Source organism: Oncorhynchus kisutch, linkage group LG12 (assembly GCF_002021735.2).
Source record: "Oncorhynchus kisutch isolate 150728-3 linkage group LG12, Okis_V2, whole genome shotgun sequence".
NCBI lineage: Eukaryota > Metazoa > Chordata > Actinopteri > Salmoniformes > Salmonidae > Oncorhynchus > Oncorhynchus kisutch.
The window spans coordinates 33,081,323-33,102,047 of record NC_034185.2 but is presented as its reverse complement, the minus strand read 5'-3'; the positions used below and the strand labels follow the sequence as shown (position 1 = coordinate 33,102,047).

Genomic DNA, 20,725 nt, shown 5'->3' with positions numbered 1-20,725 from the left:
GAGTCAATAGTTTTTTTGAAATCAACAAAGCATGAGAAGACTTTGCTTATATTTTGTTTTGTTAGTTTGTCAAGGATGGTGTGCAGGGTATATACGTGGTCTGTTGATCAGTATTTTGGTAAGAAATGTTAGTTGATAGGTCAAATATATTGTTCAGGCTTCCTCCTGTTCCTAAGTTTATACCTTCACTATTGCAGGAAAACATCTTGTCTAGGAGGGATTGGATTTGTTGTTGGCCAATAGTTTTTGGTAGGTTTCTACACTACCCTCCTTCCATCTATAGTATTTCTTAATAATATGCAGTTTGTTCAGCTTCGATGTCTCATGGTTGATTATTGCTCCGTTCAAGTAGATTATGATTTTGCTGTGATCTGATAAGGGTGTCAGTGGGCTGACTGTGAATGCTCCGAGAGACTCTGGGTTGAGGTCGATGATAAAGTAGTCTACAGTACTACTGTCAAGAGATGAGCTATATGTACAGTACACTTACCGTAGGAGTCCCCTCAAATACTACCATTGACTATGTACTGCGACAGAGCTGCAGGAGTTGTGACCTGTTGTTGTTGGTTATGTTGTCGTAGTTGTGTCTATGGGGGCATATGGGGGAGGGAATGCTGTCACCTCCCGGTAGCTGTTTGACCTCCTGTGTGCTGAGGGTGTCAGGTTCTTGTCCAGTTCTAGCATTTAGGTCACCACAGACTAGTACATGTCCCTGGAGCTGGAAATAATGGATCTCCCCTAGGATGGAGAGCTGTCTTCATTACAGTATGGGAATATACAGTGCCTTCGGAAAGTATTCAGACGGTTTGCCTATTTTTCACATTTTTTTCGGTTACAGCCTTATTCTAAAATTGATTAAATCGTTTTCCCCCCTAATCAATACACACACAATACCCCATAATGACCGAGCAAAAACAAGTTTTTAGAACTTGTTGCTAATTTATTTAAGAAAACACTGAAATATGACATTTACATAAGTATTCAGACCCTAAAATACAGTAGAATAGAATACAGTATATACATATGAGATGAGTAAAGCAGTATGTAAACATTATTAAATTGACTAGTGTTCCGTTATGAAAGTGGCCAGTGATTCCAAGTATATGTATATAGGTTCAGGTTTGCGTAACCAGGTGGAAGCCGGCTAGTGATGGCTATTTAACAGTCACCAGACCAAGTCTGATGACCTTGAGATAGAAGCTGTTTTTCAGTCTCTCGGTCCCAGCTTTGATCCACCTGTACTGACCTTGCCTTCTGGATGATAGCGGGGTGAATGAGCCGTGGCTCGGGTGGTTAATGTCCTTGATGTTCTTTTTGGCCTTCCTGTGACATCGGGCGCTGTAGGTGTCCTGGACGGCAGGTAGTTTGTCCCAGGTGATGCGTTGGGCAGACCACACCATCCTCTGGAGAGCCCTGCGGTCAATCACTCCCTTTCCTGCTGTGCCCACCCTTTCCTGCTGTGCTCTCAGGTCGTTTGTGCCTGTGTGTATTATTATGTGGCTGGGTGACCCTAGTTGGTCCTCAGACGATAAGGTCTAAGGTCTCTCTCTCTCTGTCCTAATGACCACTCTACCACAGGCTGGTGTTATTTGGGAGCCAAACATCTCGGAGTTTAAGTTATGATTTCGAGCAACATTGTGTGATAGATAAGATAAATCTCCAACCCTGAGACACAAAAGCAATCATCCTCACCACTGTATTCTCACACTCAAGAGCAGTTAATGCTATTCCTCCCGAGATAGATAATATTTTGTCAGTGAACACTACTAGGGCACTTTCCCTCTCATCTCTAGGGCTAAGTGTCTTATCAACAAAAATCCTGCTTTCTCCATTCTTTGAAAAAACACTGGCAAAGCAACCATTGATTTCAGCTTGTTTGCGGCAGTCTTTCAGAGACTCGTTCACCTGTTTCTTTTCTTTGGGCATCAAATTTGAATTGGATCTTACGAATGTGTTTCTTCACTTTGCTGTGGGTGTCAATAACAGGTGATTTTGTGAAAGCCATGATGGTATAGACCTGGCAGTCAATATGACATCAATAATCCATCTCATGCTGTCGATGCCAGCAAACGGCTATAGGGGGGGGGGGGGCTTTCCGTGAAAGCTCACAGTGCAATCGAATGAAACACACGGATAAACTGAATAAGGTAAGACCCATTCTGGAGAAAGTAAGATTGGTTTCCTGGGATCTCAGTGGAACAACGCCGTTAGGTCTGCAATAACATCAGTTACTGACCAATTACAGTCCTACAAAACGTTGAACTTGGAAAACAAACATCTATTGCTTAGAGGAGCATTGTGAAGCAGCAGGATTCAAACCGGATTTGCACAATTCAAGGCTGTTATCCCACTGAGCTAAAGCCTGGGGGGATTCCCATTGAATTCCCAATGGGTTGGGTTGGAATTCCCATTGTTATAGAGCATTTCAAACCCGTAATAAAATGCACAACATGCATAAGCCTACCCATGTCCACGTTCCACGTGGCTTGCTGCCCATCAGCTTCGGCATTACCGGTACATTGATCTCTAACTTGAGCACAATGGACAATCCCATATATTTGTATCATGCATGGCCTGGTACCTACATGACATAGGAAACACTGACATTTAAATTAAATTCAAATGCTTTTACTAACACTCATCGCAGCTGCTTAAATCACCTTTATAATAGGCTAATGCAAATCTTTGATCGCATTTGCAGAGGAAAGATGAATTCATGACAGTAATTAAGTAGATTGGGAAGCATCCAGAATGGAATTGCCTCATTATAACAATACAATGACAATAATCACTCTGTTAAATTATAGGCTATAACACATTTTTCTGTAACATTTTTGAACCAACTTGTGCGCTCAAGACCATTCGTGAAATAGTCACATTATGGTTATTTTGAACAGATCACCACCGCTTGGGTAAAATTATAGTTTAACAAATTCTTATCAAATAAGCCTATACGATCAAATTCATTGCTTCCAAACTACAATAATAATGACACAAAAAGTTACAATAACAACAACACGAAAAACAACTGCTTTAAATACAAAGATCATCTTATTTTAACATACAGAGCATCCGGAAAGTATTCAGACCCATTGACCTTTTCCGCAATTTCTTTTACGTTTACAGCCTTATTCTAAAATGGATTACAATGTTTTTTCCCCTCCTCAATCTACACACAATACCCCGTAATGACAAAGCAAAAACAGGTTTTTTGAATTTATTGCAAATGTATTAAAAATAAAAACTGAAATATCTTATTCGACCTTGAGATGTTTCTACAACTTGATTGGAGTCCACCTGCAGTAAATGAAATTGATTGGACATTATTTGGAAAGGCACACACCGGTCGATATAAGGTCCCACAGTTGACAGTTTGTCAGAGCAAAAACCAAGCCACGAGGGTGAAGGAATTGTCCGTAGAGCTCAGAGATAGGATTGTGTCGAGGCACAGATCTGGGGGAGGGAGCAACTCTATACGAAGGAATCCGTTGAGAATGTCCCATGTCATATCAATAAAGAGTAGATTATTTCATATCCTTGCTGTGTTGTGGCCAGATGTTTTAAGACTACTTGTTGCAGCAGATGAGGCATTATTTTTAGCAAACCAATTTCTAATATTCATTTCGACCACGATGAAGAAAACAAGTTAAGGTAGCCTACTCTTGAACATGACATTCCGAACAATCACAAGGCTGTTTACATAACACTCCGCCCACTATTAATTTGACTCATCAAAAAGAGAAATGAGCTTCATGATGCATTTATGATAGGTCTAAATCCCTGTCAGTCATAATTTCTTGAGACGTATTTTATTTAACAAGAAAAAAGGTTTTGCGGTAATTAAAACTTTAAATGGACAAATATCATACATTAGTGTTATAGCAACAACAACAAAAAAATATAAGTCTTGCAAAGTTTCATTCAACCATGTATTTTATTTGGACGGGCTAGGAGGTGCGGTAGGGCGAGCATGGCTCCCTAAGGCCCACCCACAACGCTAGGCCTGCAGTAAAGTCATATATTGAAATATATGGTGTACAATTTAAAATGCACTTTATTTACATTTGATATTATGTTTATGAAATAGATGAATTCTTTTTTTAATATATTTTGAAAAACATATGTATAAATAAAATACCCATCTGTAAAGTATGTAACATAGAGAAATGTGCACAAGCGATGGGCTTGTAAAGGATGCCAGAAAACATATCAAAGCTACGTGAACATACAGACTTTTAATAACTTTTCAAAGCCCGAAATCTTATTTTATTTTGTCTTTTAAAATGCTGAAATATCAAATGATCCCTCCTGGAAAACGACCCGTGAGACAAAAATAAATAGCTTAAAAATCACTGCAACTTCAGCCAAGTGTTGCTGTATATTAAAGCTAATTAAATAAATCGTTGCAGAAGGATTGTTCAGTGTCGATTCTCAAAAGGGTAGAGTGCCTGGGCCAAGTTTCTGCCTGTCAACATCGAATGGCACAGTCATCGGTGCCATGAGTGTTGCATGCTGGGCAGGGAGCGATCCAGGACCCTGGTATGGAGGCGTTGTAGTGATCCCACCATGGTACAATAGCTTGGGATACCTGTCCCCTAGGCTTCCTTGATCTGCTGTTAGAAGGAAAGGTGTTAGCAGGAGATCATCGGAGAGGGCTATCAATGGCTGGCACAGTCTTGGAGTTAAACCTAGTGTAGTCTAAAGCGCTATTCACCTGCTTTCATGGAGTAAGGATTCACTCCTTTGGGGAGACTAGAGTTCCCCAGATACATCCCCATCGGGGGAGGAGGTGGAACAGTCTTGTTCTGGAAAACATACCAACAAATGTGCAAATGTATTAGTAACGTTCTTACAGTTGAAATACAATGGTCATCCACTGCTTTAATGACGTGAATTCAAGTGAATACCTCAGTCTTGGGCATGGGACTTGCGTCAACCCATCTGTGCAGGTTTTGATCCCAGACAATCTAAGGAAGAAGATAATAAAGACAATGTGAATCAAGACACTGAGAAATAGATGAATCCACTAGAGTGTCTCTATACACAATATACATAACTGGTTCCTTACAGAATTAGGCTTGTCATCTGGTATCCTTGTCATCTGAAGAACTTCTTCCTTTTCACCGAAGAACCACCTGAGCCAGCCTCCACTGTTTCGTGTTTTCTGTACTGGGGGTGCTGGGTGCTGAGGTTTAGCCACCGGCCAACTGCCAGCCTGGCTCTGAGGGTTGGCCTCGAAGTGTTCTGGCTTGGTGATGGTCATTAAAGCAGGATCCGCCACATATCTACTCCGGATATCTGTGACAAGTGGGAGAAATCAAGCCACTCTGCTTGTCACCGTACAGAACAATCACTAGCTGACGGTGTAACCTGCAATGATACTTTGTTCACAACCCAAACACAAACAAGGCTACAGGCAAATGGATGAATTGAGTTAAATCTGTTTAACGTAGACACTTAGACAACACACTCATAAGATAAGGCTTTTCTTATGACCTTTTCTCCTGGCATAGAAATCTCCACAACGTGGAGCATTCACTTCAGCATCCCAGGATCCCACCATGGGGATGATGGGAGGTGGAGGTGGTCCATGATATTCCATCTGTTCCATTCCATTGTTTTTGATTGGGATGACGTATTGTTGGAATGATTGGTTCTTGTTGGGATCCTCCCTCTGGATGATTCCTATCGGGAGGATTCTGTCCCACTGTGCAGGGGTGACGTTCTTCAGTTGGATCCCCTCCGCTTTAGGTGCCATAATAGGCATGTTGTCATCAAGGAGCTATCCAGTACAGGTGGAGTATAGGAGTTACAAAAACATCATTACCATTCCAGTCATCATCATCAACATCATCACAATCCCTGCCATCATCATCAATCTTCATAACATCATGACTACACATGACTCATTCTACTCTTGCGGAGACTAATCTACTACCTGAGAAAGGGCACTCTGCAACTCAGTAAACTGCCTCCCCATGGAATTCAGCTGCTCATGCATGTGGTTCATTGACTGCTGCAAGTTGTTCACCTGATTCTGGGCTCTCTGCATCTCATCCCTAGCGGTCATTAGGAAGTTAAACATGACTTTGAGATAAAGAGACCTCACCATGTCCATTGGACCATCTTTAGGATTCTTTCTCACCCAATTCTCATTTCATTAGGATTGCACCTATGTGCAGATGTTACATTGTGTTATGTAGAAAACCCTTACCCTGATATGGGCTCATGGACCAATGGGATCATTGGTATGTCTCCCTGCTCCTGGTTCACTAAAACAAAGAACGCGAGGAAGATTAGAGGACACCGCCTTGGTTCAGCAATGGCACATTCAGCACACCATGACTATTGGACTGTAGAAATGAAGTCAAATCTTGCTCCATTGGTAGTTTTGGGAAAGTTACCAGCATTTTTCAACCTTTACATCAGTCCAGTCAGTGCTTACCTTCAAGAGAGTTATCCATGGTTAGCTTTCTCAGAAAAAGACAATACTTGTGAAGTACACTCCGTCTGGGTCAACAATACAATGATCCACAGCCTTCAGGCAACTTTCTGTCTTGTGCTTGAATGACGGAACCAGAGAACTAGAACATGATTCTATTTCTATGGACAGAACAGCAGTGGTGCTTCTCAGTGTTCTGACATATTGAGTCATAATCACGACCGCATGACTAACAGTTAATCTAGGTTAACAACGCCGTAGTAACCAAAGACTCTTCTATTGATTGTGACATAATCAATCCACAGTTGCATTTAATTCCATATCATGTGGAATTGAGATTGAATATGAGGATTATTCTGTCCAATGCCAGAATCAGAACACAGGAAACCACAAGGCCTAATGGAACACTGACATTTGCACTGCGGAAAAGTAAAGCCATTCTAAAAACCCACTGAAACTCAATACATCTAGGTTTTTAAATATGCACAGAACCATCTTTGTTACACTAGAAGTCTATAGTAGAGTCATTGCTGAACGTCTGCTTCCAACTCTGTGTTATAGGCCAATGTCTTATAAAAAAAATGTTAACACTAAACAACTGAATAAGTTCCTCTATAAATAGACCTACAATAAGTTACAGTGAGTTGATAGTCATTTGGTTGAATTACAGTATTTTAGGCCCCTCACAGATTTTGGTTGGTGACCTGGATAATGTTGCTGCTGTGGGAATCATCCTGCTCCTTCTTGTAAGGAACGGGGCCAGCTGACCTCAATACATGTCATTATCATATCACAGTTTCCTGTTGGCAAGAAGCAGCCGTATCACTGTGTGTGTGTGTCAGTCCTACGTAACACAGCCTAAAGAAGTGCAACATGCTAGCTCCCTGGCAGCACGATACAGTCAAGTGCTGTTGCTGTTGTTGACATCCCTGTAGATACCAAAACATCCCCATCCCGACACACACTTATCACCAACAGACAGCGTTCATACAAACCCTCTTCAAAGATTATCCGAAATAAACCCCACACAGCCACACGCCCCAATCCTTCTCCTATCGTTGAGACCCCCGCCCCCCTTACCTTCTGTTTTCGTCCACAGACATGATAATACTCACCTTCTTCTTCATCTTCTTGATGTTCTTGGGCTTGAACTCATTCTGGGAAGCACAAACACATACAGGTCAATCCCAGACATCTATGGCAGCAGAGCAACAACCACAATCAACCATCTGTTGCATAGGTAGGTGCATATTGGTAGTGGATGTGGTGAATTACCTATTTTACAAAGTAAAATGCTTTGAATAAACACCATGATCTCCACCTTCACACAAGCATACACCCACACAGCTAATTATAGTGCCTGTGTGATGAGGACGAGGTGTATCTCATAGAACCCCGTGGGGTTACTTTGTGCCTCTAATCCTTTGTTATGATTTGTGTCTTAAACAAGCAGTGTCTACTCAGTCCTCCTAGTGTCAGCACCCAGAGTATCCATGGCAACTGCCGGCTGGGCCCAGCTCATGGAGATGCAGTCTATTGCCCAACAGGCAGAAAAGATACCTCGCGTACACTAAATAGTGTGAATGACAGTGCTCTCCTATGGGGAGTTCCTCCAAGTGCATGGAAGAGGGTTTTGATCAACTCTGGTTCCAGCAGGGGGAGGCTGATTGATGCAAGATTTGACTCCAGGATCTGAATGGGTTTTGGACATTTGATTGCTACAGTTCACGTGAGAGCAAAAAATGCTAAAGCAAAGGCCAATGTAAACATCACAAACCAGTGAACAAAACAATTCAGCTATTTTGTAGCCATCAGCACCATCTATTGGTGATATTTGATAATAGATTAAAAAAACAAATCGACCGTTCTAATCTATTTCTAACCTATATTCAACCTCGCTGCAACACCATACTGCTATACGCACACGATAAACTCTTTATTCTCAGTTAAAAGCAACAACAATAAAAAAAAATACAATCTTGATATTCTTAAGTATAGAAATTAGAGTTAAAAGAATGTGAATAATTCCTCAAAAATGTGTTATGTAAAAACATTTTTTTAAATACATGTGCAACATGAAATAGACCTCCTTTTGCATAACGTTTATTTCAATTTGAAACTGTAAGCATAACGCCTGACATGTAACATTTTACAAGTGGAACAGTAGATATGGTCAACTAGCTTTGTTGACATTTTGATAAGAGCCTGATACAGCTTCACCTGCAAGTTGAGGTTAATTGCGTTTACAATGTCATGTCTTTTTATGGAATAGGAAAAACGAATATATTAGATAAATGAATGGATAGTAAAAAGTGGAACTTAATAGATATTAAGTGTAAATAAGTGTAATAAAGCCTGTTTTATATGGTAGCCTATGCATGAAAACCAAAATGCTTCACTTTCATATCAATAAGTATTCTACAGTTGAAGTCGGAAGTTTACATACACTTAGGTTGAAGTCATTAAAACTCGTTTTTCAACCACTCCACAAATTTCTTGTTAACAAACTAGAGTTTTGGCAAGTCGTTAAGGACATCTACTTTGTGCATGACACGGGTCATTTTTCCAACAATTGTTTACAGACAGATTATTTCACTGTATCACAATTCCAGTGGGTTAGAAGTTTACATACACTTAGTTAACTGTGCCTTTAAACAGCGTGGAAAATTCCAGAAAATGATGTCATGGATTTAGAAGCTTCTGATAGGCTAATTGACATCATTTTAGTAAATTGGTTGTTTTTCAAGGTCTACCTTCAAACTCAGTGCCTCTTTGCTTGACATCATGGGAAAATCAAAAGAAATCATCCCAAAAAATTGTAGACCTCCACAAGTCGTGTTCATCCAAACGCCTGGTACCACATTCATCTGTACAAACAATAGCATGCAAGTATAAACACCATGGGACCACGCAGATGTCATACCGCTCAGGAAGGAGACGTGTTCTGTCTCCTAGAGATGAACATACTTTGGTGCGAAAAGTGCAAATCAATTCCAGAACAGCAGCAAAGGACCTTGTGAAGATGCTGGAGGAAACAGGTACAAAATTATCTAAATCCACAGTAAAACGAGTCCTATATCGACATAACCTGAAAGGCCGCTCAGCAAGGAAGAAGCCACTGCTCCAAAACCACCATAAAAAAAGCCAGACTACAGTTTGCAACTGCTCATGGGGACAAAGATTGTACTTTTTGGAGAAATGTCCTCTGGTCTGATGAAAGAAAAATAGTGCTGTTTGGCCATAATTGCCATCGTTATGTTTGAGGAAAGAGGGGGAGGCTTGCAAGCCGAAGAACACCATCCCAACCGTGAAGCATGGGGGTGGCAGCATCATGTTGTGGGGGTGCTTTGCTGCAGGAAGGACTGGTGCACTTCACAAAATATATAGCATCATGAGGATTGAAAATGATGTGTCTATATTGAAGCAACATCAAGACATCAGTCAGGAAGTTAAAGCTTGGTCACAAATGGGTCTTCCAAATTAACAATGACCCCAAGCATACTTCCAAAGTTGTTGCAAAATGGCTTAAGGACAACAAAGTCAAGATATTGGAGTGGCCATCACAAAGCCCCGACCTCAATCCCATAGAAAATGTGTGGGCAGAACTGAAAAAACGTGTGCGAGCAAGGAGGCCTACAAACCTGACTCAGTTACACCAGCTCTGTCAGGAGGAATGGGCCAAAATTAACCCAACTTATTGTGGGAAGCTTGTGGAAGGCTATCTGAAACATATGAACCAAGTTAAACAATTTAAAGGCAATGCTACCAAATACTAATTGAGTGTATGTAAACTTCTGACCCACTGGTCATTGTGGTGAAAGAAAAAGAGCTGAAATTAATCACTTCATTATTCTGACATTTCACATTCTTAAAATAAAGTGGTGATCCTAACTGACCTAAAACAGGCAATTTTACTAGGATTAAACGTCAGGAATTGTGAAAAACTGAGTTGACTGAGTTGTATTTGGCTAAGGTGTAAACTTCCGACTTCAAATGTACCTTGTAAATGCTCCCTTTCATACCTTTACTATGCACATATCCTTAACGTTCCTCTAAGCAAAGAATTTCAAAACTATGACATGCATGGGCAGAAGTCTAGATGCAGGAGTGTCGAGAATATACAGGTCAAAATAAAGGAAACAGTCAAATAAAATGTCTTAATAGGGCGTTGGGCCGCCACAAGCCAGAACAGCTTCAATGCACCTTGGCGTAGATTCTACAAGTGTCTGGAACTCTTTTGGAGGGACGAGACACAGTTGTTCCATGAGAAGTTGTTGATGGAAAACGCGGTCTCAAGCACCACTTCAGAATTTCCCATAGTTGTCCAATTGGGTTGAAATCTGTTGACTGAGACGGCCATGGCATATGGTTTACATAGTTGTCATGCTCGTCAAATCATTCAGTGCCTACTTGTGCCCTGTGGATGGCATTGTCATCCCATGGGGGCATAGCGACGGTAGGCAAAATAATGGCATGCCCAGCATTTGTTTTATACAGGATGGGATGCTAATTGATTAAGTAACTCAGGAACCACACCTGTGTGGAAGCAACTCATTTCAATATACTTTGTATCCCTCATGTACGCAACTGTTTCCATTATTTTGATATTTCACTGTAAAATACATGTTTGTCTCTGCAGCAAATGTCCTTCTCTAAAGATATAAAACACTTCCCTGTGTGAAATGTGAACACACTTCATGAAATACATTTTCACACAAAAACTAGATAGTACATTCTGTAATTAACAACTGGAATATGATGAATATTGCAGAAAAGTATTCTCCCTTTTCTTATGAAACAGAACATTAGGTGACATTGTAAACTTGTTTTATTTTAGCAAAAATCCCTGAGATGAGTAGTACATTTTTACTACAGTATATGCTGATACAAATATTTTAGTAGCAGTGGCTTTATTTAAAATACAAAATCCAGCACAAAACTAAAACGACTGCTGATGACAGGGTTGTGCGCAACTAACTATTTGCATAATGTATTCTACATTCCCACCCCTAGGAGGCTCACTACGTTGTGTCTTTGGCAGGCTGCTCAATAAATATCCCCTTGTGGTACTTCTGTCCAATCCCATTAGGCACGTGTGCAGCGATAGTCCCCGGCTCCTTGGCACCTTCAATGTGGAACATCTGGTCATCAAAGAAGATGTGAGGCTGGATCTTCTGCAGGAGAGGCCCTTTAGGGGCCCCGGCTAGGAACAGGGCCTCATCTATCTCCAGGCCCCAGCTCCTGAGTGTCTTGAGGACGCGGACCCCTGAGCTGGCTGCACTGCGGGATGTTACTAGGTAGGTACGAATGGGGCAGGTCATACGCTCGTTCTTGGCGTAGAACTTCCTCTGGAGCATCCCCAGCGCCTCCAGGAAACACTTTAAGGGACCCTGAGTGAATGAATGAGACATAGGGTTGGCATTGCATCTTTTTTTTTTTTATCTAAGCAAATAAACATAAATGGGTTCAACTTTATTTGGACATTCTCCTATTATAGATGGTCTTTAGACGCTCAAACTATCACCAATCAATCAACTACCACGGATGATACGCAACAACTTACAAGGGTTAAGCTTAGGTCTAGGATTAGAATAAGTGGGTGTGTTAGTTAAAACGTTTGTTGAACATCTATAATAGAGGTCGACCGATTAAACGGAATGGGCGATTAATTAAGGCCGATTTCAAGTTGTCATTACAATCGGAAATCGTTATTTTTGGACACCAATTTGGCAGATTTAAAAACTATTTTTAAACATTCTTATTTTCAATGACGGCCTAGGAACGGTGGGTTAACTGCCTCGTTCAGGGGCTGAATGACAGATTTTTACCTTGTCAGCTCGGGGGATTCAATCTTGCAACCTTGCAGTTAACTAGTCCAACGCTCTAACCACCTGATTACATTGCACTCCATGAGGAGCCTGCCTGTTAAGCGAATGCAGTAAGCCAAGGTAAGTTGCTAGCTAGCAATAATCTTTTCTTATAAAAAACAATCATAATCACTAGTTAACTACACATGGTTGATGATATTACTAGTTTATCTAGCGTGTCCTGCGTTGCACAGAATTGATGTGGTGCGTATCGTTGCTCCAATGTGTACCTAACCATGAACATCAATGCCTTTCTTAAAATCAATACACGGAAGCATATATTTTTTTAAACTGCATATTTAGCTAAAAGAAATCTAGGTTAGCAGGCAATATTAACCAGGTGAAATTGTGTCACTTCTCTTGCGTTCATTGCACGCAGAGTCAGTGTATATGCAAGTGTTTGGGCCGCCTAATTTGACATAATTATGACATAACATTGAAGGTTGTGCAATGTAACAGGAATATTTAGACTAATGGACGCCACCCGTTAGATAAAATACGGAACGGTTCCGTATTTCACTGAAAGAATAAACGTCTTGTTTTCGAGATGATGGTTTCCGGATTCGACCATATTAATGACCTAAGGCTCATATTTCTGTGTGTTATTATGTTATAACTAAGTCTATGATTTGTAGAGCAGTCTGACTGAGCGGTGGAAGGCAGCAGCAGGCTCGTAAGCATTCATTCAAACAGGCGTTTCGCCAGCAGCTCTTCGTTGTGCGTCAAGCATTGCGCTGTTTATGACTTCAAGCTTATCAACTCCTGAGATTAGGCTTGTGTAACCGATGTGAAATGGCTAGCTAGTTAGCGGGTTACGCGCTAATAGCGTTCCAAACGTCACTCGCGCCCCTTGCTCTGCATGGGTAACGCTGCTTCGAGGGTGGCTGTTGTCGTTGTGTTCCTGGTTCGAGCCCATGGAGGAGCGAGGAGAGGGACGGAAGCTATACTGTTACACTGGCAATACTAAAGTGCCTATAAGAACATCCAATAGTCAAAGGTTAATGAAATACAAATGGTAGAGAGAGAAATAGTCCTATAATTCCTATAATAACTACAACCTAAAACTTACCTGGGAATATTGAAGACTCATGTTAAAAGGAATCACCAGCTTTCATATGTTCTCAAGGTTCGAAGATTAAACAAACTTAAACGTTAGCTTTCTTACATGGCACATATTGCACTTTTACTTTCTTCTCCAATACTATGTTTTTGCATTATTTAAACCAAATTGAACATGTTCCATTATTTATTTGAGGCTAAATTGATTTTATTAATGTATTATACTCAGTTAAAATAAGTGTTCATTCAGTATTGTTGTTGTAATTGTCATTATTACAAATACATAAAAAAAATTGGCCGATTTAATCAGTATCGGCTTTTTTTGGTCCTCCAATAATGGCTATCGGCGTTGAAAAATCATAATCCGTCGACCTCTAATCTATAACCCTCTATAGGGAGACTCCAAATAAAGTGTTACCCATCGAGAGAGAAAAAAAAAGAAAAGTGAATCAGAAACAAAAAGCTAAAAGAAAAATGGAGGCATGTACTCTCGAACACCTGCGCAAGAGGTTTGTTCTCAAACTCCTTCTCGTGCTCAAAGAACGTGTCCAGGCCGTGTTGTTTCACGATGATCTCCGACTCAGAGAAGAGGACGGCGTCCCCGTCAAAGGCAACTTTCAGCTGTGTGTCAGATAGCTGGTTCTCCACATCTCTGGACGCAAACGTGGTCGCTGCTGCAATGCCTATTTATAAAGACATTATAAAGGGGCTTATACATGCTCATAACAATGGTATCATAATGTATTACATCTGTAGGCTATATTATACCTATAAAGCGTTCCCACAATGTACGTCTACAGTTATTTTTAACTCTGTTACAAACGCAGTATCCACGCTAACCTAAATCAGTTTAATCCCGATAGGACAATAAAGGAAAGTAGCATTATCAATTACCCTCCTCAATGGCCTCTATGACTTGCTCTCCATCCTTTGAGAGGTACAGGTTGGTCATGTAGGCCTTCAGGTAACCAATAGGGCTTTCCCCTCCCGTCATACAGAATCTTTCAATGGTTAAATCTGTCAGAGAGAGTGGAAAACAAAAACATATCAGAACCCAATAGAAATCTGATATCGTCATCAGGCTGGTAGCCAAAGATGGCCACTAACATCCGCACAAAACAGGCATTTAACTATTAATTAAAAAAACATTTGGTCAAAAATACCAGTCATTCAGTGAAATGCAGCACAGAAGTAGTGAGTCTTATAACCAAAGAAATATAATTACTAGAATTACTGGTCATTGTATTTCTCTGCTTATAGCACTGTAGTATGGCTGAGCGTGTCGACCACGAACCGTAGTGGTTGATGCTGTTGATGAGGCGCACCCCGACCTGGGCATGGTTATTCGTCATCAGGACGATGTCAAACAACTCGTCGCTGTCGGGGTAGAGCCGCCTCAGCCGTGTGTTCACATTCATCAGAGCCTGCAGAGTGTGTGTGTGTGTTTTTAGGACAGAATTGACACAGGGGTAAAGTCAAAACCTGACTGGTGGGTACTAGAGCAACTACTTACAGGTGGTTGCTTCAGACTATTTAGTCCCAAGTTGCAACATATACATATGCAGGCAGGCACACTCACATGTACTGATAAATGCACAGGGGTGGAAGGGGACAAGAAGTCGGCCCTGGCATTTTATCCACTCCAGCCCACGTCGCTGTATAAACCACCATCATGCTACCACCCCCGGTAGGCCACCAACCACACACACTATACCCTGACAGGCAATAGTGCTGACATTACATTGGTAGTACAAATCAGCGTTTCTCAACCATTTTCTGTTCCAGTGACTGGCAACACATGGTCCTCTTTTTTTATCCAGCTCATGTTTAAAAAGAGATGTAAAAACACCACTGGAAATACAACTCACCACTATAACTGGGCCTCTTCTCTAACCATTTTGGTTTGCCTCCCTGTTGTGCTGTCTATTAACGACTTAGGCTATATTGCAAACTCGTGCCCGTCGTACATGTTCTCCTGAATCAGCACTGCCCATGTTGGTGGTTCACACCAATATAGATTAAACCTTGATTTAACCCAGTTTAAGAGTTCTAATAATCTTGGTGCAACAAATTTTACATTTAAATTAAATCTTTCCTCTAATCTAAGTTTAGTTTTCACTTCAAACCTGTTGCTCAACGAATAAAAAAATATTAACTTAGATTGGAGATTAATTCTAAATTGCCACTTGAGGTGGTTTAACTGATCAAACGACAGCACATCTACTGTGGAGAAACCAAAATGACAAGAGTTCCTCAGAGATTAATTAGAGACAGGGTGAATCCTGTTGCGTGTTATGATAATTAACAAATGATTAGTAGGCTATTTACGTGCCCATTTTGTACAACAATTTAATTATGGGCTTATGACATGCCCAGCCTTGGTACGAATGATGATGTTATGCAACAATCTGAACGGGCCTGATAACGGTAACAATGTAGTGAAGTTGCATTAACGTTAGTTATAACCTGCACTATAGGCATTGATATTTACCAGTTATTTACGCTTACTAAATATTGCTGGGTCGAGTTGTGTGTCGTCATCATAGGAGTTATGGAGAGGGGCAAACTGCTGGGGAATCATCTCACATATCTTCTGGGTGATGGGATCAAATGCCTTGGACAGAGGCCCCCCTCCGAAGAAGTGTAACATTGTTTCATCTAACATGTACAAGCAGGAATGCATGACTCAATACATTTTGTGCAACCTAACCCAGTAATTGTCATGTATTATGGGTTGACAATTAGACTATAGCTGCTATATTTGTGTCAAAAAAGGACTCCAGATTTTTTTTTTATAGTTCAATAGAGATGATACATCGCAATGTTCAAAACCTGAGGAAGTGGAAACTCAAAACAAAATGAACCAGATCGATAACTCGCTAGTAGCCATGTATTCAACCAACAGTACATTTTATGTCCTAAAGCACTTCCCACTACCCATGTGACCTATAGGCCTACACTACACTTGCAATGTCCTTTGCGCATTTCGCACGTGTACCGCTCCATATCTCAAAGCCATATCAAATATCTAGGTGGTAAAATAATTGCTATTGAGCGTTGAGAAATAAAAATGATACCTGCAGAAAGCGGAGGCCCTCCAATCGTCAACCAGGAAAAGGGGGACAAAGCTTCCAAAGCTGTGTTTCCCCCCCAATTACATTATGAAGTGTCATACGATTAGAACATATTTTTCTCTCAAGTGCATTAGGGGGGGGGGGGGGGGGGGGTGGCTTGCTCATTACAGAAGCAGGCCCCAGTGAAAACAGGCACAGGGCACACACTTTCATTACAGGAATCATGAGGCTAATGCACTTTACCGTTTGCCCAAATCATGGTTTTAGCTGCAAAAAAATAAATTTTTGAGTAAGAAGAAATGTAAAATGTGCACTTCCTAAGTTTATAGGCAGTGACACCCACCCTTACAGTTTATGATCCATGATGTCTGTCTAACTGACGACAGTGTCGGAACAAGTATCTTTAGCTATGCCGTGTTTCACTTTGAATATGAGTTTGCATGACCTCAGCCTACCAGAAAATCAGGCCGGCCCATCTTGGCAGATTAGTATAACAGAAATTGCACAAATAAAATAAAATAAAACCAACAGATTAACTGGTCCAGCCCATCTGGCATTTCCCAGAATTGCCAGATGTCTAGGGGCAGGTTGGACAACAGTCGCTTACATGTGCTAATTAGTTAAATGAGTCTTTGAACACCTGTGTGTAAGCAGAGGACAGATGCCACAAACATGTCACTGAAAAACACTGTTGACTGCAACTGTGTTAACATTGGAGTCCACCTGTGGTAAAGCTGTGGTAAATTCAATTGATTGGACATGATTTAGAAAAGGACACACTTCTCTAAATAAGGTTCCACAGTTGACAGTGCATGTCAGAGCAAAAACCAAGCCATGAGGTTGAAGGAATTGTCCGTAGAGCTCAGAGACAGGATTGTGTCAATGCACAGATCTAGGGAAGGATACCAAAACCTTTCTGCAGCATTGAAGGTCCCCAAGAACACAGTGGTCTCCATCATTCGTAAATGGATAAAGTTTGGAACCACAAAAACTCGTCCTAGAGCTGGCTGCCTGGCCAAACTGAGAAATCGGGGGAGAAGGGCCTTGGTTAGGGATGTGACCAAGAAACCTGATGGTCACTCAGACAGAGCTCCTCTGTGGAGATGGGAGAACCTTCCAGAAGGACAACCATCTCTGCCGCACTCCACCAATCAGGCCTTTATGGTAGTGGCCAGACGGAAGCCACTCCTCAGTAAAAGGCACATGACAGCCTGCTTGGTGTTTGCAAAAAGGCACCTAAAGACTCGCAGACCATGAACTCATTGGCCTGAATGCCAAGCTTCACGTCTGGAGGAAACCTGGAACCATCCCTACCGTGAAGCATGGTGGTGGCATCATTATCCTGTGGGGATTTTTTTCAGCGGCAGGGAGTGGGAGACTAGTCAGGATCGAGGGGGGGGGGGGGGGGGGGAATGAACAGAAGTACAGACAGATCGTTAATGAAAAGGTTCACCTTCCAACAGGAAAATGACCCTAAGCACACAGCGAAGACAATGCAGGAGTGGCTATGGGACAAGTCTCCAAGTGTCCTAGAGTGGCCCAGCCAGAGCCCAAACCAGATCGAACATCTCTGGAGAGACCTGAAAATAGCTGTGCAGCAACTCCCCATCTAACCTGACAGAAGTTAAGAGGATCTGCAGAGAAGAATGGGAGAAACTCCCCAAATACAGGTGTGCCAAGCTTGTAGCGTCATACCCAAGAAGACTTAATGTAATCACTGCTAAATGTGCTTCAACAAAGTACTGAGTAAAGGGTCTGAATACTTATGTAAATGTGATGGTTGCTTAAAATAACTATTTCTAAAAACCTGTTTTTGCTTTGTCATTATGGGCTATTCTGTGTAAATTGAGGAACAAAAAATAACCATTTTAGAAAAAGGCTGAAATTTAACAAAATGTGGAAAAAGTGAAGGTCTGAATACTTTCTGAATGAATTGTATATCTACAGCAGTCATATACCCTTGAAAGCACCTTAGCTATGACATGTTTGTCTGTCTGTAAGGTACACCGTTTTTAAAATGCCGAATTGCTACGCCATTTTACTTGTCTGTAAAGGAATGCCACTTTTGAAACGGAATAACGTCAATCACTAGCCGACCAGAAATGTCAATCAAATAATATTTTGCGCAGACCACTCTCTCCAAAATAAAGTACTTTGAAATGTGTTAAATACCATGACATTTGAAAGAAAACATCCACTAGAAATGAACTCCTAAGATTCAGTATTTCTGGAAAGAAGGGCCTATTATCAATAAATAGGCTAGGATATTCTACACGCAAATGACCAAAAGACTGAACACACACACTCGCATGATTTGCAAAGAGAAAGAGCAGGCTAGCCAACTGCACATTGGCTAGCCTGCTCTTTCTCTTTGCAAATCATGCGAGTGTGTGTGTTCAGTCTTTTGGTCATTTGCGTGTAAATGTTTCTTAAATTTTTTAAGGATCCATATTTTTTGGGTTTAAACATTTTAACGTTCACACCCCCTCATACTTAAACAGAAATTATGATGACTTTCACAGACTTTCCTCCAACCTATCAGAGCTCTTGCAGTATGGACTAACATATTGTCCAGCCAATCAAAGGATCAGATAATTAATCTAGTCCTGAAAGCATAAGCTACAGCTAGCACTGCATAAAGTGTGGTGAGTAGTTGACTCAGAAAGAGAGACAATCGAACAGTTAAATTAATTTCTTCCAAAATTAATGAGAAGAAGCAGAGAGAGCTAGCTATGTTTCATTGTATTTTTTTCCCTTCAGTTTACCTTTCACTTACTTAGCTAGTTAATGCAGTTAATTTAGCCTACTCAACAACCTGCCTCAGAGAGGACTGCTATTTATGCAAGCTGGCCAAGCTTACCTTGCATTAATTTGCTGTACTGCGTGATTGTACACATGGATTGTATTGTGGGTTTACTAATGTTTTTTTGCCTGGTCACAGGCAGCTGTTGTGAACTGAAGTCCAAATTTGAGTATCATGTAGTAGCCTAAACCTATCGATGTTACATTGAGCTGGGTGAATGGAATATGAATGACAGTCATCCAATATGCTTGCATTCGTGAAATTATTTTGATGTGATATGAAAGTAAGGGGCTGTGTTTCTAGAACCTCAATGCAATTGAGAATCGATCTGTGTTTAAATTCATATTTTGGCTGTTTTTGCTGCCAGAGCCAATTTGCCTATAAACAGAATCTAATACCCCTTACCAAAAAGATTGCAGTCAGAGTGCAGTATAACTGTAGTTAAAATGCAGTATAAATGCAGGAGGCTGAAAATACAAAATAAAAAAAATTACCGCAGTAATTTTTCAGTATAACCGCAGTTGTTCTGCAATCCCTGCGTCCGAAATACCACAGTCGACTGCAGTTTGTGCACTTTTACTGCAGTTTCAAAACTGCAATAATAATAATAATTGTAAGGGCACACTCTGCCTTTTCCTCGCACAGACATGACGGTAGGCCATGTCCTTCAATCACTCTCTGAATTAACCTACCTTCACTAGAGGAAACGCCACCCCGGGCATGAGCGGCTCATTGTCGTGCTCCTGTTGATAGGCCACATACTTCTCGACCCCATCTTCTTTGTAGATCTTCCCCTCTGCAACCATGTTGAACAGGGAGCGAGAGGAGACGGCGATAGTAACGGCATACTGGGGTTTGGGCTGTTTGCAAGACAGAACAAAATTACGATACGAGATTAGCAGCAAATATACCCGTATTGACAATTATTTTATCTGCAAACAATATATTTTTATTTTACCTTTATTTAAACTAGGCAAGTCAGTTAATTAAGAACAAATTCTTATTTTCAATGACGGCCTAGGAACAGTGGGTTAACTGCCTGTTCTGGGGCAGAACGACAGATTTGTACCTTGTCAGCTCGGGGGTTTTGAACCAACACTCAAACCACTAGGCTACCCCCGCCCCAATATGCGAATGTATCACTTACAGGTCTAGGTTTGTTTGTTTTTAAACTGTCAAAAAAGGCTTTTGTTGCTGTCCAGTCCTTTTCCTCTCCAGCCTCCGTGGCTGCTGGATCGGTAGTTTTGCTTTCAGCCATATTTGGCCTGGAATTGAAACGTTTTTAGTCTGATAATTCCGTAACAACGATTACCAATGTAGACGACCAGACCAAGCGACAACAGGAAATGCTTGCGTGACGGTGAAGATGTTCGTGTGTTTTTACCCATGATGCTCAATCACATGAGGTTGGTGGCATCTTAATTGGGGAGGACGGGCTCATGGTAATAGCTGGATCAGAATCAGTGGAATGGTATCAATA

General features: G+C 41.1%; 2 protein-coding genes across 3 annotated transcripts; both read right to left on the bottom strand.

The window, feature by feature from the left end:
- Positions 1 to 4,895: 4,895 nt before the first annotated feature.
- LOC116376474 (uncharacterized) lies at positions 4,896 to 10,891 on the bottom strand. The gene is made up of 6 exons (XM_031836680.1): positions 10,853 to 10,891; positions 7,523 to 7,599; positions 5,939 to 6,059; positions 5,497 to 5,782; positions 5,069 to 5,298; positions 4,896 to 4,967 (listed from the first exon to the last, which is right to left on the bottom strand). The coding sequence occupies exons 1-6, from the start codon at positions 10,889 to 10,891 to the stop codon at positions 4,896 to 4,898; spliced, it is 825 nt and encodes a 274-aa protein (XP_031692540.1).
- A 361-nt stretch (positions 10,892 to 11,252) lies between these two features.
- On the bottom strand, positions 11,253 to 20,644 carry LOC109900888 (cytosolic 5'-nucleotidase 1A). 2 transcript variants are annotated; one of them, XM_020496770.2, is made up of 6 exons: positions 20,393 to 20,644; positions 19,938 to 20,105; positions 14,663 to 14,792; positions 14,263 to 14,385; positions 13,867 to 14,051; positions 11,253 to 11,832 (listed from the first exon to the last, which is right to left on the bottom strand). In XM_020496770.2, exons 1-6 carry the CDS (start codon positions 20,501 to 20,503, stop codon positions 11,464 to 11,466), a joined length of 1,086 nt encoding a protein of 361 aa, XP_020352359.1. In that variant the 5' UTR covers positions 20,504 to 20,644; the 3' UTR covers positions 11,253 to 11,463. The 2 variants fall into 2 exon arrangements, with proteins under 2 accessions (XP_020352359.1, XP_020352360.1); XM_020496771.2 differs by having other exon boundaries at positions 13,857 to 14,051; positions 20,393 to 20,643.
- Positions 20,645 to 20,725: the final 81 nt, after the last annotated feature.